The 12,855-nt window shown below is 46.2% G+C and overlaps 1 protein-coding gene across 2 annotated transcripts in view; it reads left to right on the top strand.

Annotated features, from left to right (window-relative positions):
• Window positions 1-12,855, top strand: part of rxfp2a (relaxin family peptide receptor 2a) — a 51,400-nt gene that overhangs the window by 17,194 nt on the left and 21,351 nt on the right. For both annotated transcript variants that reach the window (XM_060057545.1, XM_060057544.1), the window contains exons 5-9: window positions 3,548-3,619; window positions 6,514-6,585; window positions 8,417-8,488; window positions 10,689-10,760; window positions 12,694-12,768. In XM_060057545.1, the coding sequence (XP_059913528.1) occupies window positions 3,548-3,619; window positions 6,514-6,585; window positions 8,417-8,488; window positions 10,689-10,760; window positions 12,694-12,768 (363 nt within the window). The remainder of the gene's footprint in view (window positions 1-3,547; window positions 3,620-6,513; window positions 6,586-8,416; window positions 8,489-10,688; window positions 10,761-12,693; window positions 12,769-12,855) is intronic.

Genomic DNA, 12,855 nt, shown 5'->3' with positions numbered 1-12,855 from the left:
TAGACATGTCAATTGACATTGCAGGTATACTACTGGTTAATTTAGGTTCTTGATTGATTCATGTTATGCTCTAAGCTTCCCTTCAGCTACCCTGGGTACCCAGTCTCACCTTTCCCCCCCGCTTCAACGCCCATTCTGCTCAAAATACCGACTAGCAATTGCAGGCTGGCCAAGATGTCACCCAAAAATCGAAGAAACCAATTGCTCCTGCTGTAACTCAAGACCAATGACTTCGAAACCCAACCACTCAGTATCATAACTTGAAAAATTAATTCCTTAGTGTCTGCAAAACTCGCTCGATCGCACAGCACACTCGCTCGCTCGCTCCTTCCTTTCCGCCAAAGTTGGAGAGCGTGGGAGAGAGAGACAAACAGAAAGAGGACCGCTTCTCTGTGGCAGAGTTGAACAGCCATCTGGATTCCCTACCGTTCCCCCACCCCCGCCTCAGCAATAACATGATCCACTTGTTGGACGTCCAGACCTCCTGTGGTACTGCTGGAGTAAGAGCCGCCGGGTCAGAGACCAACGAGCAGAACTACTCAGCTGCCATGGTCATTTCATTGGACTCAATTTGCAGTGTTTCTTTCTTTCTGTTTATTGTATTATTTCATCTCTTTGTTTGTTGGTCAGGAACAATGTAGAAAACCACCCTGGAAGCAGAAGATTCTGCAAGCTCATTTTTATTTATATATATTTTTAGGTTTAGGAACCTTTGCACAAATTTGAAATTTGGTGTGAATAATATGTCAGTCCAAAACATTATAAAATATATGTTTTAGAATATTAAATACAGTTAATAATGGAAACTAGATAGTCAACCCCTATATAGTGCGTGTGTGTGTCTGTCTGTCTGTGTGCGTGCACACGTTGTTCACAAATAGAAGTTGTGAGATGCCAAAGATCAATGACTGCAGGTTTGATCAGGTTTGATCAGGTTTAGTAGCCATTGTTTTACCTTTTCATTAAATGTCCAGAGCAGTTAATAAAGTACGGACATTTGCTCTGAAGAACCTCATGGTTTCAAGAGTCCAACGGCTTCTTAAGGTCAAGAACATCCCACTGCAAGACCCTTCTCTGGAGAACACTTGGTGTTTTCAACGAGACAGCAGCAGGATGTTTCAGTCGAGTGCTTTGGCCCCGAATCCAAACTGTTAAGGATGATTAGTGGCTCTCTTATACGCCAGTGGACCAGTTGTCCTGCCTCACTCTATTAAAGGTTCTCTGGGATCGCAGATAGAATACAAATGGATCGATAGTCGTCTGCTCGGTCTGCTCTAGCCAGCCTTAAACCATTAGCGTCACGATCGCTTTTTTCAACTCAGTGGGAATTGACCAGCTCTGATACGTTTACCATATGTGTGCTTAATCTGCTTGGAACCGCCATCTTAAATAAGAGCAGTATCCAATCTAAAATTGATACATTGCAAAATGTTCATCCGAAATCTCTGAGCTGATTTTGAGGTCAAGCGTTTTCATATTTTTGGAGCATCTTTAGGAACTGAAAAACTGAACATGACATTGCCCCTTGCTGCTGGAGAGTCAGAACAACTCCTTCAATTACAATTAACCTAAATTCCTAACTTAGCAACTGACTCATTTAGGTATTCATTTCATTCATTTAATGACATTTGACTGAAGGCTGATGCTTTGACGTTGACCCTGCACCTCTTTCTGACTGGGATGAAAGTAAGTAACTTTAACGTAGAGAAAATAAAAAACGCAACTACTTTTCCAATGAACTCTTCGTGATTCACTATTTTATGTAGAATCTCTTTGTCTGGGACGAACCCAATTAGGCTGGTTCGTATCACTAGACCCGCGTCCCCCCGCTGTTCCTGTTTGTTGAGGGCTTGATTAATTGGATTTGCTACTCGGGTAATTGGGTCCAACACAACGGTTCAGATCGTTTGGCATTCAAGCGCACCCAGCTCGTCCCTCTCCCTTACCCCCCACCAGCCGCGTCCAGACATGCTGTTTCCCATCGCTAGACGCCGGCACAGATAAGTGAGTTCAAACCCCTTTGCCGGTCACTATGTTCGCAAATTGGCTCTCAAGGAAAACATTTGGTTGCGGTTCTGCAATAACTTATAATAAGCTAGGTTTGAAGAGTCACATGTTTGAATTCTGTTCTGTTGTAATAAGCTAGGTATAGAGGGTGCCAAACAAGATTAGTTAAGTTAGTTTGAAACACGGACAGAGCCACTTAACTTCACAGTAAGAGCATACACGTTGACATCTCACAGTGTCACTTCATTGTAGCACAATCTAGAGTCACAATATACTGCAGTGAGAAAGTGAGCGTGAGACTGAAGAGAAGAGAGGCTCTGCATGTCCTTACATTGTTTTAAATGAAGGCATATCATCAGCGGAAGTATCTCTTAAGGAAACTAAATTCCTTTGGAGTCAGCAAAAACATACTGCTTACTTTCTATTACTCCTTCATTGAAAGCATCTGTACATTTTCTATAACTTGCTGGTTCCACTCCATCACCCTCCGAAACAGAAACCGCCTGGAGAGTACGGCCAGAGTTTGCTCTAAAATAATTGGACTTTCAATAAGAACTCTCTCCTCCTTCCACGACCAGCAAACACTCCGGTTAGCCAAAAGACTTATGCAGGACCCCTCACACGCTCTACACCCCGCCTTTGAGTGGCTCCCCTCAGGGCGCCGACTACGCTGCCTCGGCTGTAGGACACAGAGGAGAAAAGCAACCTTTGTTCCCAAGGCTGTTCACCTCCTCAACTCCTCCTAAACCCCCCACCCGGGCTTGTGCCCTCCCCACATGGACTGGTGAAGCCGTGTTTGTTTTTGTTTGTTTGTTTTTGTTTGTTTTTGTTTGGACATGGCCCTGTCCTTTGTAATGCTGCTGCTATGTGCCCTCAATTGCCCCCTGGGGACAAATAAAGTTTTTTTGAATTGAATTTGAATTTTGAATATTAATATTCCATGTTTCTATTTCAATTTAATTCAGTACAGTTCTTGAAATTGGCTTGTCCCTTTTCATCTATTCTGAGTTCTCTCCAAGGTCCCGACAAAATGCCTCACCCGTGTGTGTGTGTGTGTGTGTGTGTGTGTGTGTGTGTGTGTGTGTGTGTGTGTGTGTGTGTGAATGCGTGTGTGTGTGTGTGTGTGTGTGTGTGAATGCGTGTGTGTGTGTGTGTGTGTGAATGCGTGTGTGTGTGTGTGTGTGTGTGTGCGTGCGAGCCACCATCATGCCCATGTTTGCAGTGTTGTTCTCCTGAGTGAGCGGTTTATGGTGAAGCTGGGGGAGTTCAGTTTATATCTCCTGTATCCCCTCCGTCGGTCATTAGATAATGTGCCCTCCCTGTACACCATTAATGGGTTCTCTGGACTAAGTGTTCCACAAGATCCGCTCTGAACTGAATGCTTATTTTTATGGGGTAACATAATTAATATCAAATGATCTTTAAATTCTCTCTCTCTCTCTCTCTCTCTCTCTCTCTCTCTCTCTCTCTCTCTCTCTCTCTCTCTCTCTCTCTCTCTCTCTCTCTCTCTCTCTGTGTCTCTCTGTCTCTCTCGTTCCAGGTCCTTGAGGAGCAATAAGATACGACTGTTGTCCGACTATGTTTTCTCCGAATATTCCTCCCTGGAGAGATTGTAAGTTATTCCTCCAGAAATGACAGTCCAATGCATTAACAGCCTCAGAAATGTCTTCCTTAAAGAGATACTTCACCGGTGGGAATATGAAGGTTTTATGAATTAAATAATTCAATGTATTATAAATGTGAAAAAAAAATTGAAATCGGTTCATCCTAGCTTGAAAAAAGGCAGAAAGCGTGTTTTCATGGTCTCTCTGGCTCAAAGTAAGAAAACCTCCAACTACCACAGTGCATTGCGCTCGCTGCCCCGCCCACCTGTCGGTCTCCCGTATGCGAGCTCCCGCCCCCTCTCATTCCTTATTGGTGGAAAGATTTGCCACCAAAAGTGTGTTGTAGTCCTCGGCCCTTCTAGCGGGACAAGAGGTTTCTCCCGAAATACGTCAAACGTCATTTCGGGAGACAATTAGATGAGATAAAATGGGCCAAGGGGAGACTGGTTTAGACTGATATTTATTTATATATTTATTTATATTACAATAGCGATTTTATAATGATACAACGCCGGTTCTAAATGGGTGAAGTATCCCTTTAAGTATCTTATAAAACATTACCATTAGAAAAAGAGGCTCATTCAGGAGTCTTGACAGCACAAAGTTTGATCTGAAGACCAAAAAAAGCCATAAATAATAATAGTTGCGTATTCATTCCTCATAAAAAAATTAAAAAACTGTAGAAATGAGTTAGCGCTTTATCGAGCCTCCCAGACAAACGGAGGACAACCATCTGCCAACGAGGGGATGGAGTGAACCGTTGGCCTCATGGACTCAGAGATGAGCGGGGTTAGGCGATGGAGAAGACCGCTGCACGCCATCTCCACAACCCAGACCCCAGCTGAGCTTTGAACAACACGTTGATTTATCGGCGTGCGAGCCGACGGATAATACCGACTTTGATTTGCATCTTTGGAACAAAGTGCCGCGATTTATTCAACCGCGAGAACATTGAGCACCGCATCCAGCGTGGAGGACAGCTAAGCGAGGGGAGGAACACTTTGTAGTGCGCACAACGCGTGCGTTGCATGATGCATGAATTCATATTCTTAACCCAAGCACCTTGATCTCTAAGACTTAGAAGAGATCAAGGGGGAAAAAAACGAAATCAAGTGGATTTCCATGAATCGCCGTTGGCTTCATGGAAAGCGACCTATAAATCTCATTTGTTATTGTCATAGTGCGGTGGGATAGTATTCACCTCTAAAGGTGCGGCCACACCAGACGCGTATCTCGCGTACTTTTTACGCGAGATACGCGCGTATAATGTTGCTTGACCATTTTGTGTCAAAAATGGTCGCATACGCGCAATACGCGCAATACGCGCTATACCTGTCCCTGAGTGACTTCCACCTCCTGTCCACTGACAAGAACATATATACATATTAAGTTGTGTAACCTGACAAGCGGGACAGTCTGTTGTAGTAGTATCACTTAATATTACTGCTAACTGGTGCTACCGCTAACCGGCGCTAACTTTTTTCATAGTAGAACACAACCGATAGCTGAAGCCAAGCAAAATACACACACACATTATTCACTGATCTTACCAGGAACGCCAATATCCTCTGCCACGTCGACCCACGCCCTCTCTGTTTTGTTCCTGTCCCTGTACGACACCATCGTGGTGTCGTACAGGACAGGACGGCCGCACACGGCGACGATGATATTTTGATCCACCTCAATTTCTGTTCGTGTAGTGTCTGTAGTGTTGATCAGCAGAGAAATAGTCCGCCAAGACGTTGAGGTTGCTTAGTAACCAGAGACTCTGTCCATGCAAGTGAACGGAGCGTTCCCTCTTCGTCATAACTATCAAACCAAACATCCTTCACATTCACCGAGCGAACATTATGAAAGTAAAATGCACATTTCTCTCTAGAAATGTTTCCATAAAAGCATTTAATGGCGTAACTATGTTACTATTTCCACACAGAATAAAGAAAGATGTCGGCCGTATGCCTCTGTCCAAGCTCACTACTCTCTGCCAGTGACGTCGGGTCAAGCTCAACGTTGATTGGGCAATACGGCTAATCGTCATGCGTATGAGCGTAAAAAGTAAAAAAATTTGAACTCTTGAAATGTACGCGATATACGCGATATACGCACTTTACGCGCGTATAGCGCGTACATATACGCGCCTCATACGCGCAATACGCGCGTACAATGTTGCTTATACGCATATTACGCGTAATACGCGCGTAAACCAATGGTTCCCTATGGAAAAAATGGCGATTTCATACGCGAAGTACGCGAAATACGCGTCTGGTGTGGCCGCACCTTAAGTGAGGAGGCTTGTTGGAGCAAAACCAGCAGATCATACTACCGGTTTTAGAGATGACAGGGCCCTTATATATAAAAACTCACTCAATTTCGGCAAATTAGACGTTTTTACCTAATATATAAAAAGTTTTAAACATCTATGTTTACCTTTATATGTAAAAACAACTAATTTGCCGAAATTGAGTGATAGGTTATGCAATTAAGAATAAGCATGACTAATTTATATCTTTTTTAAATTCAATAATGTAATATCTTTTTATTTGTATTTTTTTAAAACCTTAATTGTTGGTGCGCCCCAAGGTGCTTGGTGCGCTGCACAGGGGCCTGACTGCGGATGAGAGGGGAGTGAAGTTCGAAACATCTGCGCGAAAAAAACAGATGAATAAACGTTGAAGTACATCCTATCAACTATGATTCAATAGCTCACAAGATGAGCTATTGAAAGAAGGATTGAGCGGCACGGAGACACGCGTGACATGTGATTTAGCGATTTGTTCCTTTTTCGGCTCATGCTGGAATATGGAGCCGGTCAGTGTCCCGCATGTATTGCCTTTACTAAATCACAATCCGCACCTGGTTTTGTTCAGTTTGTCCTCATCTTCGGTTCTGTCTCTGATCTCAGGTACCTCCAAAACAACAGCCTGCACACCATATCCAAGCACGCCTTCAGTGGCCTGCACACGCTCAAGAGACTGTGAGTGACATGCTTACAGATAATAAACGGTGAACTCCGAGGTATCCCAAGCACGCGGATCTGCTTTCGATTGCTCGTTCAAGGGAACCTAACCAAATCTCCCCTGCAGTTGAATGCTTTTTGCTGATGTCCGCAGCGCTGCTGTTTGTCTTGGCTTGAGACTTGCTCGCTTGCTTGGATTTGAAATGCGCAGAGGGAGCCGAAGGTAAATGTCGAAGTCCGCACTGCATACAATGTGAAAGCTTCCTGCTTGTTTTGTCTTTCTGCCTTGTTCCCTCCGGGTGTCAGGAGTTGGTTGTTGTCTTAATTTGCAAATCTGGTTCAATTCATTGAGACTGCACGGTAGGCCTTCGGCCCAGCCTACCGCACGCAGCCTACCGCACGCAGCCTACCGCACGCAGCCTACCGCACGCAGCCTACCGCACGCAGCCTACCGCACGCAGCCTACCGCACACAGCCTTCCGCACGCAGCCTACCGCACGCAGCCTACCGCACGCAGCCTACCGCACGCAGCCTACCGCACGCAGCCTACCGCACACAGCCTTCAAATGAGAGGAAGCAACAGCTTCTGAGGTCAAGCCCTCGGCTATCCTTAAAGGGGACCTATTATGCTTTTTCGACTTTTATGACCTATAAACGTTGTTATAATGATTGATAGTCATGTTTAACCATACACAAAAAACGATGTCGATTTTCGGGAAACTCTTCCTCTCATCTGGGCGCTTTCAGCCTTCTCTGTCAACGCTCGGTTTCGTCCTTCTCCGCCCCCTCGCCCCCCTGCTGCCAACCCAACTCCGTTGTGATTGGTAACCTTCATTGAAGCGCGCGCGCGGGCAGATTTGACCAGGCATATGGGGGAGCGGCAGGAGTGCCTCAACGTAGATGATTTCCCGGAAATGTGAACAAGTGAATCGCAAAGTTGTCCCGAGTGTTTAGCGCTCTGCACAGCCACCCCATACTGTCAGCAGGGAATACGCCGAAATGCATGTACGTCATTATTTGACACTTTAGTATGGTTAAACATGACTATCAATCATTATAACAACGTTTATAGGTCATACAAGTCGAAAAAGCATAATAGGTCCCCTTTAATGCTGTTGCTTAGCCGAACTTGAGTGCGCTTGTGTATTATAGGGTGGCTGGATGGTCTCCGAAGCTGGAGAATATTTGTTTAGGGAAAGAAAGCAATATATTATTGATTCAGTAACAATGTAGACTGAAGAAAAGTTTTTTCATTTTTATCTTTGTCTCGCTCTCCCTCTTTCCATCTCTCTCTTGCTATCCCTCTTCCTTGCTCCCTCTCTCTCTCCCTCTCTCTCTCTCCCTTCATCTCTCTCTTTCTCTCTCTCTCTCTCTCTCTCTCTACATCTCTCTCTCTCTCTCTCTGTTTCTGTCTTTCTCCGTCTCCATCTCTCTCTCTCTCCATCTCTCTCTCACTCTCTCTCCTCTCTCTCTCTCTCTCTCTCTCTCTCTCTCTCTCTCGCTCTCTCTCTCTCTCTCTCTCTCTCTCTCCCCCTCTCTCTCTCTCTCTCTCTCTCTCTCTCTCTCTCTCTCTCTCTGTCTCTCTCTCTTCCTCCTCTCTCTCTCTCTCTCTCTCTCTCTCTCTTCCTCCTCTCTCTCTCTCTCTCTCTCTCTCTTCCTCCTCTCTCTCTCTCTCTCTCTCTCTCTCCCCTCTCTCTCTCTCTGTCTCTCTCTCTTCCTCCTCTCTCTCTCTCTCCCTCTCTCTCTCTCTGTCTCTCTCTCTTCCTCCTCTCTCTCTCTCTCCCTCTCTCTCTCTCTGTCTCTCTCTCTTCCTCCTCTCTCTCTCTCTCTCTCTCTCTCTCTCTCCCAGGTATCTAAGTGAAAACGTGATATCCTCTCTGAGCCCAGGAGTATTCAGAGATCTCCATCAGTTACACTGGTTGTAAGTAGCAGTGGACCACACACAGACACGCACACACATTGGGATGAGTTCTCCTAACTTGAATTGAACTATCAGCATGAGGGAGTAAACTGTGTGCGTCGGTGCGTAGGTGTGTCAGTGTGTGGTTTGGCAGTCGTAATAGAAAAACACTTTCAATCAAGGAAAGTCTGCTTATTTTGGTCGGGCTTTACCGTGACCACCAAAACGGACTGCTTTCATTATGACCTCTCAATGGTGAAGCTTTGATAGGTCCCTTGGTATTTACTTAAAGAGTAAGTGAGCCCACGGTTTCAGATGGATTTTGAACACTATGTGATTTAGAAAAAATGTGTTGTGGGCTGAGAGTTTTAGGGAACGAGAGAGGTGTGTATCCACATGGCTACGACCCACGCCAAATTCAAGATGCTTTTAATTTTTTTAACTGTTATGAGCTTTTTAATAAGTGATGTTGTATATGAAATGCGCCACACAACGTAGCGTTATACTATCGGTGTCCGGGGAAGCCTGACCCTCACTCGGAAGCAGGTATTAAATAAATTGCTGCTCAGTCGGAGCTTCCCCATTCACACACACCGCAGCGTGGGAAAAGCCCAAAAAAGCCGTCTGAAAAGCCCAACTTTCTTTCGGACGCCACAGTCTATCGCGGCCCAGACGGTGCTCCACGCGTCCACGCAGACAACGCCACCTGCGTTCGCAGCAGAGTGGAACGTTGATATTGTGATTTGGGGAGAACGGCAAGAACCTCGGATTTTACCCCTTTTTCGTCTAAATTTGGGACACATTTAAGTAACTGATCATGTCGGACAAATGACCTTGTTGAAAACAAAAAAAAGTGGTTTTGGGTTCCCTGGCTCTCTTGGTTCTCGCAGAACCAAATTACATCTCTCTCTTAACATTCTGTTTTGTTTGTTAGAAAAATGTTTTTGTATGAGAGTGTTTTGGTCTCCGTGTCCCAAAAACACAAACTCACTGGCCTAATAATGAATCATTCTCACCGTCCTCTATGCATCAAACACAACAGGAAAGAGTTTGTTTGTGCTGTATCTTTTTCATGAAGCTTTTGAAATAGGAGTGTGGCCACACCTGGACCTTGCCACACCTGGTTAATGGTACACAACCAGTATCGACTCTTGAGTTGTAGTTCCATTTTATCACAACACAAAGGGCGCTGAATAGGACTCGGAAAGCTTTGAATCAGTTTGTGTTCTTCAATTTTACAGCCCAAAGATAGAAACCCAAGAAAACCAGTCCAAAGAGATGTTTAGCTATTTTATTCCAAGCTTGTTTTGGGTTTATGTAGAGAAATATTGTGTTGATATAAGGATTATCATAGATCAACCTTGTTTATTTCTGTGGGCCATTTATCCTCATGGCTTAAAAAAAAGTGTGCCTTACAGCCAGTTAGAGAGAAGGATTTAGCCAGAACTGCCTCGTTGTTATTATGTTATCATAAATTGTGCGTCTGAGCACAGACTTCTGATCCACTGTTGTGATCTCCCCTCCCCCACACACACACACACACACACACACACACACACACACACACACACACACACACACACACACACACACACACACACACACACACACACACACACACACACACACACACACACACACAAGCCCATAGTAAAACACAGACACACACACGTGGTGTATCATGAATTGTGCGTCCGAGCACAGACTTCTGATCCACCATTGCGATCCTGTTTCGGTGTGCACTAACTAATACAAGCATCCTATATCTTTGTTCTTTTTTGTTTACTGCCTAATCCAAACAAACAGTAAAGTGGTGTTTCTGGATGAAATACTGCAGCATATTTGGAATATTTACACTGTTCTTTTTAAAGATGTTTAGTGATGCACAGCTTATTTGTGTCTATGGTTAGAGAAGATTGTATTGTAATTGTCAGTGCCATTTTGTCTGCACACTGAACACTAAACACACATTGGATGTGTAACTCACCTAATGCTCTATCATCTAACCCTGTTTTCAATATGCACCCACACTTAATGCTCCATCATCTAACCCTGTCCTCACTTAATGCTCCATCATCTAACCCTGCCCTCACTTAATGCTCCATCATCTAACCCTGCCCTCACTTAATGCTCCATCATCTAACCCTGTCCTCACTTAATGCTCTATCATCTAACCCTGCCCTCACTTAATGCTCAACATCTAACCCTGTTCTCTCACCAGGATGCTGGATCATAACCCACTGAGGAGCGTTTCACAGGACACCTTCACTGGACTGCAGTCGCTGATGTACCTGTGAGTAGATCCGTCCTTCCTTCTGTCCGTCTGTCCGTCTGTCCGTCTGTCCGTCTGTCCGTCTGTCCGTCTGTCTGTCTGTCTGTCTGTCTGTCTGTCTGTCTGTCTGTCTGTCTGTCTGTCTGTCTGTCTGTCTGTCTGTCTGTCTGTCTGTCTGTCTGTCTGTCTGTCCGTCCGTCCGTCCGTCCGTCCGTCCGTCCGTCCGTCCGTCCGCCTTCCTTCCTTCCTTCCTTCCTTCCTTCCTTCCTTCCGTCCTTCCTTCATTCCTTCCCCCATCTCTTGTCATTTGGAAATGCAATTCTTAAGCCTACAGCAGCCTCAGGAGTGTGGCTGCTCTGACTTGGTATGCAGGTCAGTCTCTGGTCACAGATTGGTGCCCTCCCCTTATGAACACCGGCGAGCAGGCTGTGGTTGGAGCCAGTCGCCCGTCACATCTCACGATCAATCCAAATAGAGAAAAAAAGAACATTGATTTAAAAAGTAGAAAGCCGTCCCATCCTGTGGGGCTGGAGGGTCTTATCTTAATGAGTAAGTTCCACGGACTGAGCGACGGACTTGGGGGGATCGGGCCTTCTCAGTTGCTGCCCCACCCTTTGGAATTCACTCCCCTCCCACATCAAAGTCTCTCCAACCCTCTCTACTTCCAAATCTGCCCTCAAAACATACCTTTTCACACTAGCCTTCCCCACCTAACTCCCACCTTATTCTTCATGTTTAACCGCTGTTTTTCTTTTATTCCTAATCTGTTTGACATAGTTTTGATAGGGCAATATGTAAAGCGTCTTAGAGTACCATATTAATAGCTGATAGTAAAACACAGACACGCACCCGTGTGCGCAGGCCCCCACACACACGCACAGACACACACACACACCTGCACGCAGGCGTACGCACACATGCTCACATGCACTCACGTGCACACGCGACCTCACGCGCTCCCCAGCCCCCCCTCTGCTGGTTCCACGTGGCGCGTCCCTGGCGCTCGTCTCCCCACTCCTCCGCACCTCATCCCCGTCCCTCCATCGGCCCCGTGGATCAGCTCGTCCCTTTTAATGGGACGGACACGAGAGCAGCTCTCCGTGTGGGTGAACGCGGCGCGCCATCAGCGTGCACGCTTGCACCGAACTACCCTGACATGTGGAGGGACGCTCCAACGTCCTCACCGTCCGCCAACGGTCATCACGATGTCGTTTCCCGGAAGACACACATGTATTCGTGTTTTTCTATGTTTTCACGGGTTTATTTGATCGTTATTTGCAACTCGTAAAAAAGGACGAAAATAGTTCCCCATCCCGGCCCCGACGGTCGGTGCCTAACGGGTGACTCTGAGGTCAGCGGCTTCCACCCCGACTAAGAAGGTCCTGGGTTCGCGTCCCCTCCTAAACCCAGGGGCCTTCCTATGTGGAGCTGCACGCTCTCCCCGTGTCCAATGTGAGATTCCTCCGGGTTTCCCATGCCCATAAAAACAGGCCAGATATCCCTCCCGCCACGCCCATGAGCAAGCCGAGGGCTCTACGGTTGGTGGAGGTCCGTGGGAAGCTACGCTGTGTCGCCCCCAGTCCCCTGCTCCTATTGGCTGGGTGAATGAGTCGAAGACAGCGACCCGACAGTCGCTGGGTTTCTGCTGCACATGTCTGCGTCCAACACAGCCACTGTTTATGGGCCTTGCCCGGTCGTCGGCATAAGCACATTTTGTGTGTGTGAGTGTGATTGTGTTTTTGTGCGTGTGCGTGTGTGTGTGTATGGGTGTGTATGTGTGATTTTGTATATATGCTTGCATGTGTGTGTGTGTGTGTGTGTGTGTGTGTGTGTGTGTGTGTGTGTGTGTGTGTGTGTGTGTGTATGCATGCATGCGTGTGTGTGTGTGTATATGGGTGTGTGTGTGCTGTTGTTTCTCTGTCGGTCCTCATAAATGTCCCTTCTCTGGCTCCAGGTCCATGGTGGATACTTCTCTGCAGCAGATGCCCCACACAAGCTTCTGCCAACACATGCCCGCTCTGGATTGGCTGTAAGTCGGTATCTTTGTCTGAAATGATTGCACTATTTTTGCTGGAGTAGGTTAGTATTTTTTATTAATCTGTGTGGGTAGGTGTGT

Source organism: Gadus macrocephalus, chromosome 7 (genome assembly GCF_031168955.1).
Source record: "Gadus macrocephalus chromosome 7, ASM3116895v1".
NCBI lineage: Eukaryota > Metazoa > Chordata > Actinopteri > Gadiformes > Gadidae > Gadus > Gadus macrocephalus.
Note: the sequence above shows the minus strand (reverse complement) of the source record. Positions and strands in the feature narration are given on the sequence as shown.